At 41.5% G+C, this 23,029-nt stretch overlaps 1 protein-coding gene across 1 annotated transcript in view; it reads right to left on the bottom strand.

Annotated features, from left to right (window-relative positions):
* Positions 1 to 23,029, bottom strand: part of cacna1ha (calcium channel, voltage-dependent, T type, alpha 1H subunit a) — a gene marked incomplete at its 3' end in the record, with an annotated part of 325,861 nt that overhangs the window by 150,428 nt on the left and 152,404 nt on the right. Inside the window, exon 6 of the mRNA XM_083779213.1 lies at positions 6,565 to 6,928. Within this exon, the coding sequence (XP_083635339.1) occupies positions 6,565 to 6,928 (364 nt within the window). The remainder of the gene's footprint in view (positions 1 to 6,564; positions 6,929 to 23,029) is intronic.

Raw genomic sequence — 23,029 nt, forward strand, 5'->3', positions numbered from 1 at the left:
GCGTTCAGTGGGAAAGCATGCTTTTATCTATAGCTATCCAGAATACAGTAGATACACTCCTAGGCCCATCAGATCCATACTGGTTACAGTATAAATGGTAAATGGTGCATTTATATAGCGTCCTTTATCCAAGGCGCTTTACATAGATTGTGCATTACATTCACCCATTCACACACCTTTACATAGATTGTGCATTACATTCACCCATTCACACACACATTCACACACCTTTACATAGATTGTGCATTACATTCACCCATTCACACACCTTTACATAGATTGTGCATTACATTCACCCATTCACACACACATTCACGCACCCTTTACATATATTGTGCATTACATTCACCCATGCACACACACATTCACACACCTTTACATATATTGTGACATTACATTCACCCATTCACACACACATTCACACACCTTTACATAGATTGTGCATTACATTCACCCATTCACACACACACATTCACACACCTTTACATAGATTGTGCATTACATTCACCCATTCACACACACATTCATACACCTTTACAAATATTGTGCATTACATTCACCCATTCACACACACATTCATACACCTTTACATAGATTGTGCATTACATTCACCCATTCACACATACATTCACACACCTTTACATAGATTGTGCATTACATTCACCCATTCACACACACACATTCACACACCTTTACATAGATTGTGCATTACATTCACCCATTCACACACACATTCATACACCTTTACAAAGATTGTGCATTACATTCACCCATTCACACACACATTCATACACCTTTACATAGATTGTGCATTACATTCACCCATTCACACACACATTCACACACCTTTACATAGATTGTGCATTACATTCACACATTCACACACACATTCATACACCTTTACATAGATTGTGCATTACATTCACCCATACACACACACATTCATACACCTTTACATAGATTGTGCATTACATTCACCCATTCACACACACATTCATACACCTTTACATAGATTGTGCATTACATTCACCCATTCACACACACATTCACACACCTTTACATATATTGTGACATTACATTCACCCATTCACACACACATTCACACACCTTTACATAGATATTGTGCATTACATTCACCCATTCACACACACACATTCACACACCTTTACATATATATTGTGCATTACATTCACCCATTCACACACACATTCACACACCTTTACATATATATTGTGCATTACATTCACCCATTCACACACACATTCACACACCTTTACATATATATTGTGCATTACATTCACCCATTCACACACACATTCATACACCTTTACATAGATTGTGCATTACATTCACCCATTCACACACACATTCACACACCTTTACATAGATTGTGCATTACATTCAACCATTCACACAAACATTCATACACCTTTACATAGATTGTGCATTACATTCACCCATTCACACACACACATTCACACACCTTTACATAGATTGTGCATTACATTCACCCATTCACACACACACCCATTCACACACCTTTACATAGATTGTGCATTACATTCACCCATTCACACACACCCATTCACACACCTATACATAGATTGTGCATTACATTCACCCATTCACACACACATTCATACACCTTTACATAGATTGTGCATTACATTCACCCATTCACACACACATCCATACACCTTTACATAGATTGTGCATTACATTCACCCATTCACACACACATTCATACACCTTTACATAGATTGCGCATTACATTCACCCATTCACACACACACATTCACACACCTTTACATAGATTGTGCATTACATTCACCCATTCACACACACATTCATACACCTTTACATAGATTGCGCATTACATTCACCCATTCACACACACACATTCACACACCTTTACATAGATTGTGCGTTACATTCACCCATTCACACACATTCACACAACTTTACATAGATTGTGCATTACATTCACCCATTCACACACTCATTCATATACTTTTACATATATTGTGCATTACATTCACCCATTCACACACACACATTCACACACCTTTACATAGATTGTGCATTACATTCACCCATTCACACACTCATTCACACACCTTTACATAGATGGTGCATTACATTCACCCATTCACACACACACATTCACACACCGATGGCAGTGGAAACCATGCAAGACACCAAACCAGCACATCGGGAGCAATTATGGGTTCAGTGTCTTGCTCAAGGACACTTGACAGTAACTCTGGGGGAGCCCACAGGGTTCGAACTGGCAACCTTTATGGTTACCATCCAGGCCCTCTACCCCCTGAGCCACCGCCGCCTGTGTTCATTTAGCCATTTGTAACCGAGAGTGTAAAAATATTGAACCAACTCAGAGTAAATGTTGTTCCATTTCTTTAATATTAAGGTGCTAATTGAACCCATGGTGGGCGGGAACCCCTTTTCGTGTTAGCATCATGTTATGCTTTAGCTATAGAAAAATAGCAGACCTACAATCTCGTAGCGCGCCACTCGGTGGCACGCTATGAGCTTTAGAAAAATCGAAGAACGACTGACATAGAAACATAGGCATACTGTTGAGGTTAAGGTTAGGTTTAGGCATACTGTAGTTTTATTGAGGTTAAGGTTAGGTTTAGGTTTAGGCATAATGTAGTTTTATTGAGGTTAAGGTTAGGTTTACGATGTAGTTTTATTGAGGTTAAGGTTAGTTTAGGTTTAGGCATAATGTAGTTTTATTGAGGTTAAGGTTAGTTTAGGTTTAGGCATACTGTAGTTTTATTGAGGTTAAGGTTAGGTTTAGGTTTAGGCATAATGTAGTTTTATTGAGGTTAAGGTTAGTTTAGGTTTAGGCATACTGTAGTTTTATTGAGGTTAAGGTCAGGTTTAGGTTTAGGCATACTGTAGTTTTATTGAGGTTAAGGTTAGGTTTAGGCATACTGTAGTTTTATTGAGGTTAAGGTCAGGTTTAGGTTTAGGCATACTGTAGTTTTATTGAGGTTAAGGTTAGGTTTAGGTTTAGGCATACTGTAGTTTTATTGAGGTTGAGGTTAGGTTTAGGTTTAGGCATACTGTAGTTTTATTGAGGTTAAGGTTAGGTTTAGGCATACTGTAGTTTTATTGAGGTTAAGGTTAAGGTTAGGTTTAGGCATACTGTAGTTTTATTGAGGTTCAGGTCAGGGTTAGGTTTAGGCATACTGTAGTTTTATTGAGGTTAAGGTTAGGGTTAGGTTTAGGCATAATGTAGTTTTATTGAGGTTAAGGTTAGTTTAGGTTTAGGCATACTGTAGTTTTATTGAGGTTAAGGTTAGGTTTAGGTTTAGGCATAATGTAGTTTTATTGAGGTTAAGGTTAGGTTTAGGCATACTGTAGTTTTATTGAGGTTAAGGTTAGGTTTAGGTTTAGGCATACTGTAGTTTTATTGAGGTTAAGGTTAGGTTTAGGTTTAGGCATACTGTAGTTTTATTGAGGTTAAGGTTAGGTTTAGGTTTAGGCATACTGTAGTTTTATTGAGGTTAAGGTTATGTTTAGGCATACTGTAGTTTTATTGAGGTTAAGGTTAGGTTTAGGTTTAGGCATACTGTAGTTTTATTGAGGTTAAGGTCAGGGTTAGGTTTAGGCATACTGTAGTTTTATTGAGGTTAAGGTTAGGTTAGGTTTAGGCATACTGTAGTTTTATTGAGGTTAAGGTCAGGGTTAGGTTTAGGCATACTGTAGTTTTATTGAGGTTAAGGTTAGGTTAGGTTTAGGCATACTGTAGTTTTATTGAGGTTAAGGTTAGGGTTAGGTTTAGGCATACTGTAGTTTTATTGAGGTTAAGGTCAGGGTTAGGTTTAGGCATACTGTAGTTTTATTGAGGTTCAGGTTAGGGTTAGGTTTAGGCATACTGTAGTTTTATTGAGGTTAAGGTTAGGTTTAGGCATACTGTAGTTTTATTGAGGTTAAGGTTAGTTTAGGTTTAGGCATACTGTAGTTTTATTGAGGTTAAGGTTAGGTTAGGTTTAGGCATACTGTAGTTTTATTGAGGTTAAGGTTAGGTTTAGGCATACTGTAGTTTTATTGAGGTTAAGGTTAGGTTTAGGTTTAGGCATACTGTAGTTTTATTGAGGTTAAGGTTAGGTTTAGGTTTAGGCATACTGTAGTTTTATTGAGGTTAAGGTTAGGTTAGGTTTAGGCATACTGTAGTTTTATTGAGGTTAAGGTTAGGTTTAGGTTTAGGCATACTGTAGTTTTATTGAGGTTAAGGTTAGGTTTAGGCATACTGTAGTTTTATTGAGGTTAAGGTTAGGTTAGGTTTAGGCATACTGTAGTTTTATTGAGGTTAAGGTTAGGTTTAGGCATACTGTAGTTTTATTGAGGTTAAGGTTAGGTTAGGTTTAGGCATACTGTAGTTTTATTGAGGTTAAGGTTAGGTTTAGGTTTAGGCATACTGTAGTTTTATTGAGGTTAAGGTTAGGTTTAGGTTTAGGCATACTGTAGTTTTATTGAGGTTAAGGTTAGGTTAGGTTTAGGCATACTGTAGTTTTATTGAGGTTAAGGTTAGGTTTAGGTTTAGGCATACTGTAGTTTTATTGAGGTTAGGGTTAGGTTTAGGCATACTGTAGTTTTATTGAGGTTAAGGTTAGGGTTAGGTTTAGGCATACTGTAGTTTTATTGAGGTTAAGGTCAGGTTTAGGTTTAGGCATACTGTAGTTTTATTGAGGTTAAGGTTAGGTTTAGGCATACTGTAGTTTTATTGAGGTTAAGGTTAGGTTAGGTTTAGGCATACTGTAGTTTTATTGAGGTTAAGGTTAGGTTAGGTTTAGGCATACTGTAGTTTTATTGAGGTTAAGGTTAAGGTTAGGTTTAGGCATACTGTAGTTTTATTGAGGTTAAGGTTAGGTTAGGTTTAGGCATACTGTAGTTTTATTGAGGTTAAGGTTAGGTTTAGGTTTAGGCATACTGTAGTTTTATTGAGGGTAAGGTTAGGGTTAGGTTTAGGCATACTGTAGTTTTATTGAGGTTAAGGTTAGGTTTAGGTTTAGGCATACTGTAGTTTTATTGAGGTTAAGGTCAGGTTTAGGTTTAGGCATACTGTAGTTTTATTGAGGTTAAGGTTAGGTTAGGTTTAGGCATACTGTAGTTTTATTGAGGTTAAGGTTAGGTTTAGGCATACTGTAGTTTTATTGAGGTTAAGGTTAGGTTAGGTTTAGGCATACTGTAGTTTTATTGAGGTTAAGGTTAGGTTTAGGCATACTGTAGTTTTATTGAGGTTAAGGTTAGGTTTAGGTTTAGGCATACTGTAGTTTTATTGAGGTTAAGGTCAGGTTAGGTTTAGGCATACTGTAGTTTTATTGAGGTTAAGGTTAGGTTTAGGCATACTGTAGTTTTATTGAGGTTAAGGTTAGGTTTAGGTTTAGGCATAATGTAGTTTTATTGAGGTTAAGGTTAGGTTAGGTTTAGGCATACTGTAGTTTTATTGAGGTTAAGGTTAGGTTAGGTTTAGGCATACTGTAGTTTTATTGAGGTTAGGTTAGGTTAGGTTTAACCCTAACCCTAACCCTAACCCAGGTTTAGGTGATCCATAATAACGCGACCCAAGTATGCTCGCTGTAGACGTGTTTGCTTATGAATACATGTTTTCTATATATAATATGTACATAGGGTTAGGGTTAATACACTGCATATGTCTCTATCCACACATCCATGTGTATGTCTGCTTGTATGCTTGTATGCACACAAAATGAAGTGGAAACCGAGCTACACTTCCTAACCATCTGTCCATTGTATACCAAGACATCAGAGACACATACTTCCCACAGATTACAACCACAGAACGGAGGTTTTGAAAACATGACCAATGACAAAAAGTAAAACTCCCATATCTGCTGGGCGAAGTACAACAATGTGCAAAACACAGCAGCAAGATTTGTGAGTTGCTGTGATAGGAGAAGGATATCAAATGGAACACAACCACCCTAAAGTCTAATCATTGTGTATATTCCTGCACTATACCTGCATCGAGTGACCTTGGTACATAGAATTTGATCTATGGAAGATTCTGACATTCAAATGTACATCATTTTTGTTTTGATTGTATTGCTGTATTGTTGTATTGTTCTTTCTGCTTTTCTGCTAACCCATTTTAGGCGGGAACCCCTTTTGGTGTTAGCATTACGTTATGCTTTAGCTATTGAAAAATAGCAGATCTACAAGCTCGTAGCGCGCCACCGAGTGGCGCGCTACGAGCTTGTAGGTCTGCTATTTTTTGAAAACTGTCAGGATTTAGAAGAGATTTTTTTTAATCTGATCTCAGGTCAAAATACGTTAAAGAACCACCATTCTTCTGTGCGTTAGAATCTGATCTCAGGTCAGAATGGGTTAATGTAATTGTAGCATTGTAAGACAATAGCATTATGTTATGCTTTAGCTATTGAAAAATAGCAGATCTACGAGCTCTTAGGTCTGCTATTTTAGAAAAATCGAAGAGCGACTGACATAGAAGACATTTTTTAGAATCTGATCTCGGGTCAGAATGGGGTTAAGGAGTCCATGCGGTGGTCTCACCTGGAATATCGCTATCCAGGCGTAGGCGATGTTGTCGAAGTTGACCGACCCCTTGTGGGGGTTGTAGTCCCCCGGGCGACACACGTTGTAGTACTGGTTCCAGTTCACGCATCCGCCGTTCTCTCCTCCTCCTCCTCCCCCTCCCCCTACGCCGGGGAGGGGCGGTTCCGTCAGGGCCACGCCCCCTCCCCGGGGGGAAGGCGGGGGAGGGGCGGCCAGCGAGCACTCGGCCCCGCCCCCGTCGCTGTACGGGGGAACGTCGTGGCAGCGGAGCATCCCGTTCTCCCGCGGCGCCGAGCAGATGAACGGGCTCTCCTCACCGTCCTCCGACATGTAATAGGGACTTAAGGACAGGTTGTACAGTCTGTAAAGGACAAGGAAACACCCTGGGTTAGAGGACATGTAGAGGACATGTAATAGGGACTTATGGACAGGTTGTACAGTCTGCAAGGAGACAAGGAAACACCCTGGGTTATTATATTACACAGAGGTGTGGCTTCCAGAGGTACCTTTCACATGAAAAGTACCTTTCAAAACCTCTAGGTATCAGACCGGTAGTAATGAAGGGGACACAACTGTATAGAGGACATGTAATAGGGACTAATGGACAGGTTGTACAGTCTGCAAGGAGACAAGGAAACACCCTGGGTTAGAGGACATGTAGAGGACATGTAATAGGGACTTATGGACAGGTTGTACAGTCTGCAAGGAGACAAGGAAACACCCTGGGTTATTATATTACACAGAGGTGTGGCTTCCAGAGGTACCTTTCCCATGAAAAGTACCTTTCAAAACCTCTAGGTATCAGACCGGTATTAACCAAGGGGACACAACTGTATAGAGGACATGTAATAGGGACTTATGGACAGGTTGTACAGTCTGTAAGGAGACAAGGAAACACCCTGGGTTAGAGGACATGTAGAGGACATGTAATAGGGACTTATGGACAGGTTGTACAGTCTGTAGGAGACAAGGAAACACCCTGGGTTAGAGGACATGTAGAGGACATGTAATAGGGACTTATGGACAGGTTGTACAGTCTGTAAGGAGACAAGGAAACACCCTGGGTTAGAGGACATGTAGAGGACATGTAATAGGGACGTATGGACAGGTTGTACAGTCTGCAACGACAAGGAAACCCTTAGCATTAGCATGTTAGCATGTTACATGCTAACATGCTAATATGCTAACATGCTAATGCTAACATGGGGTTAGAGGACATATAGAGGACATGTAATAGGGACTTATGGACAGGTTGTACAGTCTGCAACGACAAGGAAACCCTTAGCATTAGCATGTTAGCATGTTACATGCTAACATGCTAATATGCTAACATGCTAACATGCTAATGCTAACATGGGGTTAGAGGACATATAGAGGACATGTAATAGGGACTTATGGACAGGTTGTACATTCTGTAAAGGACAAGGAAACACCCTGGGTTAGAGGCTGTGAGTTAAAGTACAAAACGCTCTATATAGACCAGTGTTGTTTTTGTCGACTAAAACTAAGAAGAAAAATGTTCGTCGACTACCTTTTCCACTGACGAAAACTAAATGGAAACTAAATGAAAACTAACCTATGATGACTAAAACTAAGACTAAATATACTGACAATTTCCTCAACAGATAAAGACTAGACTAAAATGTTAGGCAGGGACTAGTGGACAATAGATCCAGTATAAGTCATTTTACATGTGTTTGCATGCTGAAAATAGCTGATCTACAAGCACACAACGCGTCAAACATTCATTACAACGGCATCAAGGCCCACTACAATACATTTTAGTTGACTAAATCAACTGTAGATTTAGTCGACTAAAATCTTATGACATTTAGTCGACTAAAACTAGACTAACACTAAAACATTCCAGGTGACTAAAATGTGACTAAAACTAAATGAAAACTATTCAAGAGACTATGACTAAAACTAAAATCAAAATGTGCTGCCAAAAACAACACTGATATAGACCCAGTAGTTCCCCAAAACTTCACACGTCACGCCGTTGGCAAAACTGTGGATTATCAGTAAATTGTCAGAACATTGTCAGTGAGAAAGGAGGGCATTTTGCAAAGGTGTTGTTATGTAAAATGCTATTCAGTGTTGAAAAGGGACACTTGTTTTCTGTAACAAAGGAGAAGAAGGCTAAACAGTTAAAAGAACATTTGGGAAAATATTTCCAGAAAAAAATAAATGCAAGAAAAGTACAGGAAAACCTAAAGTGTTGGAATGGCACATCTGCATCACTGAAGTGGCAATAATCACGTTAACCCACACCCTCTCGTGTAATATTGCAATTCTACAACAGTTACCCTTAAAACTAATGAGAGATATATCGCAAATCACAGACAATATGCAGTCTAATATCATGATATGGATATAATATTGATACTAGGGATGTTTCCGATCAGGTTTTTTGGCTCCCGATCCGACTCCGATCATTTGAAAATGATGTGATCGGCCCCCACTTTCCGATCTCCCGTTCCGATCAGGACAACCCTACCCATCTCCTATAACACACGTATGTAATGTGATCAGGACAACCCTACCCATCTCCTATAACACACGTATGTAATGTGATCAGGACAACCCTACCCATCTCCTATAACACACGTATGTAATGTGATCAGGACAACCCTACCCATCTCCTATAACACACGTATGTAATGTGCCATGTTGGATTGACAACGGTGAGTAAGAAAGCCGTAAAAAGCTTTAAACAATTTTAGAATTTCAAAATAAATAAAAAAATCTTCTAAATCCTCCAGTTTTCTGAAATAATTATTTTCACGATTTTTCAAAAATAGCAGATCTACAAGCTCGTAGCTATGAGCTTGTAGATCTGCTATTTTTCAATAGCTAAATTATAACATGATGTTTAAAACAACAAAAGGGGTTCCTGCCCCAAAATGGGTTAAAAGTACACCACATGAGATGAGGTTTTCATGGTTTTCACAAAAGGGGGGAAAAACAGCAAAATATGACGGATATATGTCTCTCACCTACAACTTTATCAAGGGAGTGTGTAGATGTTTTTCATCAATTCATGTTCTCTTTTCACGTGAATGTTTTTTTTCAATCGGCAACTTTTGAAAATGACAATCTCCTCTACGCTTCTTACCCATTGCATAGCGATTAAATCGCACTTGAGTTCAAGCAAGGATTGCAACCACATTTAACATCAGTCATATTTATGTATTAGAAACAGTGTCTGCCTTAAACCATTCTGGGCGGGAACCCCTTTTGGTGTTAGCATTATGTTATGCTTTAGCTATTGAAAAAAGCAGATCTACAAGCTCATAGCGCGCCACTTGAGCTTGTAGGTCTGCTATTTCTTTTAAAGTCAAAGAACGACTGACATCGAAACATAGCTTTTTCAGAAAACTGTCAGGATGTAGAAGAACATTTTTAGAATCTGATCTCAGGTCAGAATGGGTTAATATCACAGACAAAATATCATATCCTCCACCTCCCGCTGCGATATTCAATATTTGCAATTCAATAAAGATATGTCAACACAGCGTGACAACAAATAAGACGTGACATGGCTATAAAACAAGAGAAAATATAGACATGCACATTAATCATGCAAGATCATTATAGGAATCATTAATCAGCATAATAATGGCATTGTTTACTATCTTTGAAACGTTGTCTATGCCACATTTAAAGTGGATAATATGGTCACGGTTACTTGGCCCCCCTGACGACAAGCGAAATAAATAAGGCTCCTCCAACTTCCGCTGACAACAAGTCAGTTTCTTCTGTCAAATAATAATGAAAAGCGATTCTTCTACTAGTCTAGAGAACTTATCATCCTCAATGCTAGTCCTCTTCTCCCTCGTCTTGTTCTAGAGCTCAAACGACTTGTACTGTACATACTGTACTGTACATATACTGTAAATATATATACTGTATACATACTGTACTGCATATTATCCTTCTTTGTCCTCTTTTCATTATTACTTGCGCAAGCAGAGCGCGCAAGTAATGTTTTCGCCCGGTCTCTTCCGCCGTGACAGCTGTCCCGCTGGGACCAAATGACCACAAATGACCATATTTCTTACGTCATCATTTAGAGCTAGTCATACGTATACTATATACATAATCAGTAAAAATAAAATAGCAAATTGTGCCTGATCTGCTGGGACCAGAGTACGTGGTGTGTATATGTATGACTAGCTCTTAATGATGACGTAAGAAATATGGTCATTTGTGGTCATTTGGTCCCAGCAAACCAGGCACAGATTTGCTGTTTTCTTGCATAAACATCAAATGGCGGGACAGCTGTCACGGTTTTTGGCGCAAAGTAACCACAGTATACCGCTAATCAACTTACAACTACACACTTTATACAGTATAGAGTATAGACTATATATGTATACGTATATAGTATATGCCTATATACTATATATATATATATATATATATACTATATATATTTCTTACATCATCATTTAGAGCTAGTCATACGTATACTATATACATAATCAGTAAAAATAAAATAGCAAATTGTGCCTGATCTGCTGGGACCAGAGTACGTGGTGTGTATATGTATGACTAGCTCTTAATGATGACGTAAGAAATATGGTCATTTGTGGTCGTTTGGTCCCAGCAAACCAGGCACAGATTTGCTGTTTTCTTGCATAAACATCAAATGGCGGGACAGCTGTCACAGTTTTTGGCGCAAAGTAACCACAGTATACCGCTAATCAACTTACAACTACACACTCTATATAGTATATATGTATACGTATATAGTATATGCCTATATACTATATATATACTATATATATTTCTTACGTCATCATTTACAGCTAGTCATACGTATACTATATACATAATCAGTAAAATAAAATAGCAAATTGTGCCTGATCTGCTGGGACCAGAGTACGTGGTGTGTATATGTATGACTAGCTCTTAATGATGACGTAAGAAATATGGTCATTTGTGGTCGTTTGGTCCCAGCAAACCAGGCACAGATTTGCTGTTTTCTTGCATAAACATCAAATGGCGGGACAGCTGTCACGGTTTTTGGCGCAAAGTAACCACAGTATACCGCTAATCAACTTACAACTACACACTTTATACAGTATAGAGTATAGACTATATATGTATACGTATATAGTATATGCCTATATACTATATATATATATATATATATATATATATACTATATATATTTCTTACATCATCATTTAGAGCTAGTCATACGTATACTATATACATAATCAGTAAAAATAAAATAGCAAATTGTGCCTGATCTGCTGGGACCAGAGTACGTGGTGTGTATATGTATGACTAGCTCTTAATGATGACGTAAGAAATATGGTCATTTGTGGTCGTTTGGTCCCAGCAAACCAGGCACAGATTTGCTGTTTTCTTGCATAAACATCAAATGGCGGGACAGCTGTCACAGTTTTTGGCGCAAAGTAACCACAGTATACCGCTAATCAACTTACAACTACACACTCTATATAGTATATATGTATACGTATATAGTATATGCCTATATACTATATATATACTATATATATTTCTTACGTCATCATTTACAGCTAGTCATACGTATACTATATACATAATCAGTAAAATAAAATAGCAAATTGTGCCTGATCTGCTGGGACCAGAGTACGTGGTGTGTATATGTATGACTAGCTCTTAATGATGACGTAAGAAATATGGTCATTTGTGGTCGTTTGGTCCCAGCAAACCAGGCACAGATTTGCTGTTTTCTTGCATAAACATCAAATGGCGGGACAGCTGTCACGGTTTTTGGCGCAAAGTAACCACAGTATACCGCTAATCAACTTACAACTACACACTCTATATAGTATATATGTATACGTATATAGTATATGCCTATATACTATATATATACTATATATAGTATATGCCTATATAGTATATGCCTGCTTTGCTGGGACCAAACGACCACAAATGACCATATCTCTTACGTCATCATTTAGAGCTAGTCATACGTATACTATAATATACATAATCAGTAAAAATAAAATAGCAAGTTGTGCCTGATCTGCTGGGACCAGAGTACGTGGTGTGTATATGTATGACTAGCTCTTCACCCAAACTTATATAGATAGAAACTTGAATCATACTTAATAATACTAGGTGTTTATATGCATAAAGTAGGTAGGTAGCAAATAGTTACATCTAAAAATTCTACATTTCAAACGTTCCTTCACAGAGATACTGAGATTTGACAGTTTACAGCGGTCGAAAGGACTTGCACGCTCTGCTTGCGCACTAGTTGGCCATTTATGGCCTACTAGTGTGCAACAAGCAAGTATGCACTCGACAGAGTGCAGTTCTAGTTTATTCTGCATTTGAGCCACGGACCACCATCTGATGACATTTAGCCTCTCAGACCCATTTGAGCCACGGACCACCATCTGATGACATTTAGCCTCTCAGACCCATCTGAGCCACGGACCACCATCTGATGCCATTTAGCCTCTCAGACCCATCTGAACCACCATCTGATGACATTTAGCCTCTCAGACCCATCTGAGCCACAGACCACCATCTGATGACATTTAGCCTCTCAGACCCATCTGAGCCACGGACCACCATCTGATGACATTTAGCCTCTCAGACCCATCTGAACCACCATCTGATGACATTTAGCCTCTCAGACCCATCTGAGCCACGGACCACCATCTGATGACATTTAGCCTCTCAGACCCATCTGAGCCACGGACCACCATCTGATGACATTTAGCCTCTCAGACCCATCTGAGCCACGGACCACCATCTGATGACATTTAGCCTCGCAGATCCAAAACAGAAAAATGTCTTGTTGTTGAATAAGATGTTGCCCACAATTCCATGCTCTGTATGTATCAATGTGGAACCATTAGGAGAGACAACAGGCAAATAACAATTATTTTATATTTCCCTAATTGTGTAGACTTCTTGTAAATTAATTAATGCAGATGTTTAACAATAATTGAACTCTTTGAGAATGTGAAATGAAACCAAATTTGGTTTAATTTTACACTCTCAAGAGTTGAAGATCTCTAAGGGTCCATTTAGATATCTCCATCGTTTAGCCACTTGTACAGAACGTTATGTGTTGAGTGAGTTTCCTGACCTCTGGGTCCTAGTGGCCTCCTATTCAGTTATTTAGCTAGTTTCCTGACCTCTGGGTCCTAGTGGCCTCCTATTCAGTTATTTAGCTAGTTTCCTGACCTCTGGGTCCTAGTGGCCTCCTATTCAGTTATTTAGCTAGTTTCCTGACCTCTGGGTCCTAGTGGCCTCCTATTCAGTTATTTAGCACCCTGACCTTTGGGTCCTAGTGGCCTCCTATTCAGTTATTTAGCTAGTTTCCTGACCTCTGGGTCCTAGTGGCCTCCTATTCAGTTATTTAGCTAGTTTCCTGACCTCTGGGTCCTAGTGGCCTCCTATTCAGTTATTTAGCTAGTTTCCTGACCTCTGGGTCCTAGTGGCCTCCTATTCAGTTATTTAGCACCCTGACCTTTGGGTCCTAGTGGCCTCCTATTCAGTTATTTAGCTAGTTTCCTGACCTCTGGGTCCTAGTGGCCTCCTATTCAGTTATTTAGCACCCTGACCTTTGGGTCCTAGTGGCCTCCTATTCAGTTATTTAGCACCCTGACCTCTGGGTCCTAGTGGCCCCCTATTCAGTTATTTAGCTAGTTTCCTGACCTCTGGGTCCTAGTGGCCTCCTATTCAGTTATTAAGCTAGTTTCCTGACCTCTGGGTCCAATAGTGGCCTCCTATTCAGTTATTTAGCTAGTTTCCTGACCTCTGGGTCCTAGTGGCCTCCTATTCAGTTATTTAGCATCCTGACCTCTGGGTCCTAGTGGCCTCCTATTCAGTTATTTAGCCGACACTCTGATTCCAGAAGGATTCAGAATGAACAGGCTGGGATTCATGGTGTCTGGCTGGTAACAAGAAGACTCACCCCGTTTCTGTTTTCCTCCCAGAATTTTCCCCAGTGAGGGGTGGGAGAGGCTGGGCAGCAGACAGCTGGATTTTGAATTTCTCTAACTATAAACTTTCATGACAGCAGAACAGCCTAAGTACAAATATAATTTATGAAAAGCTACTACAGTGAAGTCTGTTCACAGAAGTTGTTGTAGGATATGTGGGGATTATCTGACGAGGTACCATTTGAGTGGGCAAAACCTTACATATACTAAATAATACTAAATTGTTTATAGGGCCAATATAAGTACTATAATATAGCCTTTCCACAGGAGTATCTTTTTATATTTTTCCAAAAAGAATACAAACAGCCAATAGCATATTACAAAGTTATTAAATTAAATTCCGGGAGGAAAAACGGGCACGCACCGGGGTGAGTCTTCCAGTATTCGTCTGGCTTGACCACAGCGAGCACTAACCATTATGCAACCTCTCTGTCATTCCCTTTTAAACTGTTATTTTATTATTTTCACTGTAGTCATTGCCCCCATTTTGTACTGACTGAGGCCCCTGTCGCTGCTATAACCACTGGAGAGCAGTTCATGTCAAGAACACTCAACTTATTACACATCAGGTCCATGGATCCCCCATTTGAAAGGATTTGCTGCCAGGGATGTTTTCTTGTTGCATTAGATCATTTTACAGCGTCTAGAACAGAGGACATGACCTGTGATGAATAGTCATTATGATAGTCCCTCATTGGGTTAACTTCTAGTTGGTCAGATAATAGGAAGACGAATTACTTTCAACCAGACCTGATCGGTATTATGGGCATGTTATGTTAACCCATTTAGGCCTGACGTCGAAAAAAAAAAAAGTTTTCTAAATCATGACAATTTTCGGAAAGATTTGAAGCACATTTTAACGATTTTTCAAAAAATAGCAGACCTACAAGTTCATAGCGCGCCACCGAGTGGCGCGCTATGAACTTGTGACATAGAAACGACTGACATAGAAACATAGCTTTTTCAGAAGACTGTCAGGATGTATGAGCTTGTAGTAGATCTGCTATTTTTCAATAGCTACATTATAACATAATGTTTAAAACACCAAAAGGGGTCCCCGCCCAAAATGGGTTGAATGGTGACATTCACAAATACATCAAGAATGCGAGGTTGTAGATCTGCTCTTTGCGCTATTTTAGTATACACTAGGGACTATTTTAGTATACACTAGGGACTATTTTAGTGTACACCATAGGGACACTTTGAGAGCCATTGGTGACTCTCGTGTAGACTAAGAGCACTGAAGTCCTGACGTCACTCACTCATCCCCTGGTTCTAACGTCCTGACGTCACTCGCTCATCCCCTGGTTCTAACGTCCTGACGTCACTCGCTCATCCCCTGGTTCTAACGTCCTGACGTCACTCGCTCATCCCCTGGTTCTAAAGTCCTGACGTCACTCGCTCATCCCCTGGTTCTAAAGTCACTGACGTCACTCGCTCATCCCCTGGTTCTAAAGTCCTGACGTCACTCGCTCATCCCCTGGTTCTAAAGTCACTGACGTCACTCGCTCATCCCCTGGTTCTAAAGTCCTGACGTCACTCGCTCATCCCCTGGTTCTAACGTCCTGACGTCACTCGCTCATCCCCTGGTTCTAAAGTCACTGACGTCACTCGCTCATCCCCTGGTTCTAAAGTCCTGACGTCACTCGCTCATCCGCTGGTTCTAAAGTCCTGACGTCACTCGCTCATCCCCTGGTTCTAAAGTCCTGACCACTCGCTCATCCCCTGGTTCTAAAGTCCTGACGTCACTCGCTCATCCCCTGGTTCTATAAAGTCCTGACCTCACTCGCTCATCCCCTGGTTCTAAAGTCCTGACCTCACTCGCTCATCCCCTGGTTCTAAAGTCCTGACCTCACTCGCTCATCCCCTGGTTCTAAAGTCCTGACGTCACTCGCTCATCCCTTGGTTCTAAAGTCCTGACGTCACTCGCTCATCCCCTGGTTCTAAAGTCCTGACATCACTCGCTCATCCCCTGGTTCTATAAAGTCCTGACGTCACTCGCTCATCCCCTGGTTCTAAAGTCCTGACATCCCTCGCTCATCCCCTGGTTCTAAAGTCACTGACGTCACTCGCTCATCCCCTGGTTCTAAATTCCTGACGTCACTCGCTCATCCCCTGGTTCTAAAGTCCTGACGTCACTTGCTCATCCCCTGGTTCTAAAGTCCTGACATCACTCGCTCATCCCCTGGTTCTAAAGTCCTGACATCACTCGCTCATTCCCTGGTTCTAAAGTCACTGACGTCACTCGCTCATTCCCTGGTTCTATAAAGTCCTGACGTCACTCACTCATCCCCTGGTTCTAAAGTCCTGACGTCACTCGCTCATCCCCTGGTTCTAAATTCCTGACGTCACTCGCTCATCCCCTGGTTCTATAAAGTCCTGACGTCACTCGCTCATCCCCTGGTTCTAAAGTCCTGACGTCACTCGCTCATCCCCTGGTTCTAAAGTCCTGACCTCACTCGCTCATCCCCTGGTTCTAAAGTCCTGACGTCACTCGCTCATCCCCTGGTTCTAAAGTCCTGACGTCACTCGCTCATCCCCTGGTTCTAAAGTCACTGACGTCACTCGCTCATCCCCTGGTTCTAAAGTCACTGACGTCACTCGCTCATCCCCTGGTTCTATAAAGTCCTGACGTCACTCGCTCATCCCCTGGTTCTAAAGTCACTGACGTCACTCGCTCATCCCCTGGTTCTAAAGTCACTGACGTCACTCGCTCATCCCCTGGTTCTATAAAGTCCTGACGTCACTCACTCATCCACTGGTTCTAAAGTCCTGACGTCACTCGCTCATCCCCTGGTTCTAAAGTCCTGACGTCACTCGCTCATCCCCTGGTTCTAAAGTCACTGATGTCACTCGCTCATCCCCTGGTTCTAAAGTCACTGACGTCACTCGCTCATCCCCTGGTTCTAAAGTCACTGACGTCACTCGCTCATCCCCTGGTTCTATAAAGTCCTGACGTCACTCGCTCATCCCCTGGTTCTATAGAGTCACTGACGTCACTCGCTCATCCCCTGGTTCTATAAAGTCCTGACGTCACTCGCTCATCCCCTGGTTCTATAAAGTCCTGACATACATGTTTAGATACAGGTATCATTTATGGCAGTCAGTCACACAGTCCGTTTCTAGTGAAAATGTAACTAATTCAGCAGCAGTAACATTATAGCGTTGTCTCATTGATTCTTCATATCCATATGAGTGAAACGGCCGGGATGATTTGCTTATTTTGCAATCACAGTTCTTATTTGAGGCGATCTAAAATCCCCCTTATGGGCATTGCAATGCAAATACAAAGTACAAGAACCCGTGGACAATGGACATATAGCGCCCTCTACCGATATTGATGTCAGACTTCGGCGATCAACACACCTCCTCCGATGCCAGCCGCCTCTTTTCACATGACAGAGAGGAGTCCCCACCGAGTCACAGGGAGAGAGTGTGAACCCTTCTTTAAACCTACTCTTTTCACATGACAGAGAGGAGTCCCACAGAGTAAACCCTTCTTTATCCTTGCGTACCATTGTTGCACACTTAAATAGCAGTGCGTAGTGCAAGCTCACAAAGTGTCCCAGGGCGACACAAAGTGTCCCAGGGCGACACAATGTGTCCCAGGGCGACACTATGTGTCCCAGTGTGCGACATCGGTGCAAAACTAAGTCCAAAGAAGCCTGCTGTCAGATGCCCCGAACGAACCACTAGGGGTCACTATACAGCAGCGACAACGCACAGAAGAATGAATGGTGGTTCTTTAACCCATTCTGACCTGAGATCAGATTCTAACGCACAGAAGAATGAATGGTGGTTCTTTAACCCATTCTGACCTGAGATCAAATTCTAAAAATGTCTTCTACATCCTGACAGCATAGCATGGTGCCAACACCAAAATGGGTTCCTGCCCAGAATGGGTTAAAAATAATGGTTTGGATGATTTGTTTGTATCCATAAACCGCAAATATTACTGCAATTATGAAATTATAATAATATTAGTAGTGAACTAAGTTAAAGTTTTAGTTGGGCGTAGAGTAAAGTATTTCTACTTGTATTACTTAAAGAAGTATTATATAATAAGGACTTTGTTGCAAACTGCAAGGGTCGGCGAGAAGATTCTAATTTGATTTCTTGAGGCATTTTATATCAAATCTAATATGCGTGATGAATCTGATGATATGACTGTGATCTCATCCAGAGACAAATCATGTGGAAGACGGTAAGAGACAGTCAGAGGGGGGAGAGAGAGAGAGAGAGAGAGAGAGAGAGAGAGAGAGAGAGAGAGAGAGAGAGAGAGAGATTAAAGTTTATACAACTGACCATGGTCAAAGGCACTAAGAGAAAGAGAAAGAGAAAGAGAGAGAGAGAGAGAGAGAGAGAGAGAGAGAGAGAGAGAGAGAGAGAGAGAATAAATAGGGCTACATTTGTGTGTGTGTGTGTGTGTGTGTGTGTGTGTGTGTGTGTGTGTGTGTGTGTGTGTGTGTGTGTGTGTGTGTGTGTGTGTGTGTGTGTGTGTGTGTGTGTGTGTGTGTGTGTGTTGTTATGTTGTAACACAGAAGCATGCTTTGGCAATGAAATATTTAGTGTCTATATGCTTTCTCTGGCTTCCTCTGTCCCCAATAAACACACACACACACACACACACACACACACACACACACACACACACACACACACACACACGTTGAGATGGGAAATACACATAGTCAGACCCCCAGATGATGTGAAACAGAAATACACTGCTGCGTGCACAAAAACGCAAGACCAAGAGCAAACAATACATTTCCCTGGAGAAACATCTCTCCAATCTAACCGTTTCCATTCATGTTCAATACATCCTAAAACCATGAGTTACGAATGTACTTTTTTTTACAGTAAATTCAGTACAAGCTCACAACGCGTCACAATCTGCCAAACAGCATGCCCCCCCCCCCCCCCCCCCCCCAGAATAGAATAGGCATCAGTGTTGTTTTTGGCAGCAAATTTCTATTTTAGTTTTAGTCATAGTCTTTGGACTGAAACTTCATTTAGTTTTAGTCACATTTTAGTCACCTGGAATGTCTTAGTGTTAGTCTAGTTTTAGTCGACTACATGTCATAAGATTTTAGTCGACTAAATCTACAGTTGACTAAAATGTATGTTGGCGGGTCTTGATGACTTGCTGAAAATAGCCGATCTACAAGCTCACAACGCGTCAACTACATATTTTGACCTCAGTCCAAAATGGGTTAACACATTCTGGACGGGAACCCATTTTGGTGTTAGCATCATGTCATGCTTTAGCTATTGAAAAATAGCAGATCTACAAGCTCATAGCGCGCCACCGAGTGGCGCGCTACGAGCTTGTAGGTCTGCTATTTTTGAAAAATCGAAGAGCGACTGACGTAGAAGACATATTTAGAATCTGATCCCAGGTCAGAATGGGTTAACACATTTTACTGTACGTACATTATTGCTTTGTAGCAAGAAGAAAGGAAGAGAATTAAGTGATTGGAGTCTGCAAACATCCAATGGTGGAGCAGTACTAAACCTTTAGATTAGAACAACAACAAAAGCATCTAATTGGCTGTGTCTAAATCTTTTATAAATCCATACAGTATATATACGCCAAGCCTACAAATGGATCTTTTTGACATTTAACCCGTTCTGACCTGAGATCAGATTCTAAAAATGTTCTTCTACATCCCGACAGTTTTCTGAAAAAGCCATGTTTCTATGTCAGTCGTTCTTTCGATTTTTCAAAAATAGCAGACCTACAAGCTCATAGCGCGCCACTCGGTGGCGCGCTATGAGCTTGTAGGTCTGCTATTTTTCAATAGCTAAAGCATGACATGATGCCAACACCAAAAGGGGATCCCGCCCAGAATGGGTTAATCATTGCACATTCATCAGTATAGGCCTAACTTTGATCCGGATCAATACTTCCAATTAGATTATAGTCTCTCTGGATATAAAGAGGACAGCAATAAGCCACGGTCAAAATTCTCATTTCTCTCTTTTGGGACTTCAGGAGGAACCACTACTCTAACAGAATATATAATATAATAATAGAGTATTATTACTCTAACAGAATATATAATATAATACTAGAGTATTATTACTCTAACAGAAGGCTCTGAGACCCGTTGTGATGTCATGTGTCATGTGATCTTTTGACCAGTGTGTTCCGCGACCATGGAGTCTCCTTGGGGTTGGAGTGTATGGTCACTGGACTCCAGGACACTCCATGAGACTCCAGGACACTCCATGAGACTCCATGAGACTCCATGAGACTCCATGAGACTCCATGAGACTCCATGACACTCCATGAGACTCCATGAGACTCCAGGACACTCCATGAGACTCCATGAGACTCCAGGACACTCCATGAGACTCCATGAGACTCCAGGAGACTCCATGAGACTCCAGGGGACTCCAGGAGACTCCAGGAGACTCCAGGAGACTCCAGGAGACTCCAGGACACTCCATGAGACTCCATGAGACTCCATGAGACTCCATGAGACTCCATGAGACTCCAGGACACTCCATGAGACTCCATGAGACTCCATGAGACTCCATGAGACTCCAGGACACTCCATGAGACTCCATGAGACTCCAGGAGACTCCATGAGACTCCATGAGACTTCAGGACACTCCAGGACACTCCATGAGACTCCAAGAGACTCCAGGAGACTCCAGGACACTCCATGAGACTCCATGAGACTCCATGAGACTCCAAGAGACTCCAGGACACTCCATGAGACTCCATGAGACTCCAGGACACTCCATGAGACTCCATGAGACTCCAGGACACTCCATGAGACTCCATGAGACTCCAGGACACTCCATGAGACTCCACGAGACTCCATGAGACTCCAGGAGACTCCATGAGACTCCATGAGACTCCAGGAGACTCCATGAGACTCCATGAGACTCCAGGACACTCCATGAGACTCCAGGACACTCCATGAGACTCCATGAGACTCCAGGACACTCCATGAGACTCCATGAGACTCCATGAGACTCCAGGACACTCCATGAGACTCCATGAGACTCCAGGACACTCCATGAGACTCCAGGACACTCCATGAGACTCCAGGACACTCCATGAGACTCCATGAGACTCCAGGACACTCCATGAGACTCCATGAGACTCCATGAGACTCCATGAGACTCCATGAGACTCCAGGACACTCCATGAGACTCCATGAGACTCCATGAGACTCCATGAGACTCCAGGACACTCCAGGAGACTCCATGAGACTCCAGGACACTCCATGAGACTCCATGAGACTCCATGAGACTCCATGAGACTCCAGGACACTCCATGAGACTCCATGAGACTTCAGGACACTCCATGAGACTCCATGAGACTCCATGAGACTCCATGAGACTTCAGGACACTCCATGAGACTCCATGAGACTCCATGAGACTCCATGAGACTCCAGGACACTCCATGAGACTCCATGAGACTCCATGAGACTCCAGGACACTCCATGAGACTCCACGAGACTCCATGAGACTCCATGAGACTCCATGAGACTCCAGGACACTCCATGAGACTCCAGGAGACTCCATGAGACTCCATGAGACTCCAGGACACTCCATGAGACTCCATGAGACTCCAGGACACTCCAGGAGACTCCATGAGACTCCAGGACACTCCAGGACACTCCATGAGACTCCATGAGACTCCATGAGACTCCATGAGACTCCAGGACACTCCATGAGACTCCAGGACACTCCAGGACACTCCATGAGACTCCATGAGACTCCATGAGACTCCAGGAAACTACAGGAGACTCCATGCTCCATGTGTTCCTTACGTTCTGGTCGCCCAGACAACTACTGTATTCCACAAGCTCTGAATGCTATAGAGCACCGAAGTCTGACGTCACTTTCAGTAGAGGGCGTCAGTCCCCAGGTTCATGTATTTGTTTAGTTGCATTGAAATCCCCATAGGGCGATTTTAGATCGCCTCATATAAGAACTGTGTTATGAAAAATAAACATGTCACCCCGGCCGCTTCACTCATATGGATATGAAGAATCAACTGACTGAGAGAAAACGCTAATGTTACTGCTGCTGAATTAGTTACATTTTCGCTAGAAGCAGACTGTATCATAAATTATGTGACCGGGGACAGTGGTTTAATATACAAGGGGGCCATGGTCATTTTTCAGTTCTTTACATATTATGAAACTGCACACTGTAACCTTTCATATGATGTATTGCTCAAAAATGAAGAAGATATGACCATTTGAAACTTGTTGAATTGGAAACCTCAAAGTAAAGAATTTGCCCATCTAAGATTTCAGCAGTGATCTATGACTTTAGGGGGCGCTGTTGTCCCTTCATTCCTCCATTATTCAACCAGCAGTGTTGCCATGTCTGCTTATTATAATTAGTTGGCTTTGTTTCTAAAGAAAAATAATGCATAGGCCTACTGTACCAATTTTATAATAATTTATAACCTGTTACAAAAAATGTATTTGACAAAAATAAAGTGTAGTTGATTATTTGGGCTTGT

Source organism: Protomyctophum parallelum, assembly GCF_964188405.1.
Source record: "Protomyctophum parallelum genome assembly, chromosome: 13".
Lineage (NCBI taxonomy): Eukaryota > Metazoa > Chordata > Actinopteri > Myctophiformes > Myctophidae > Protomyctophum > Protomyctophum parallelum.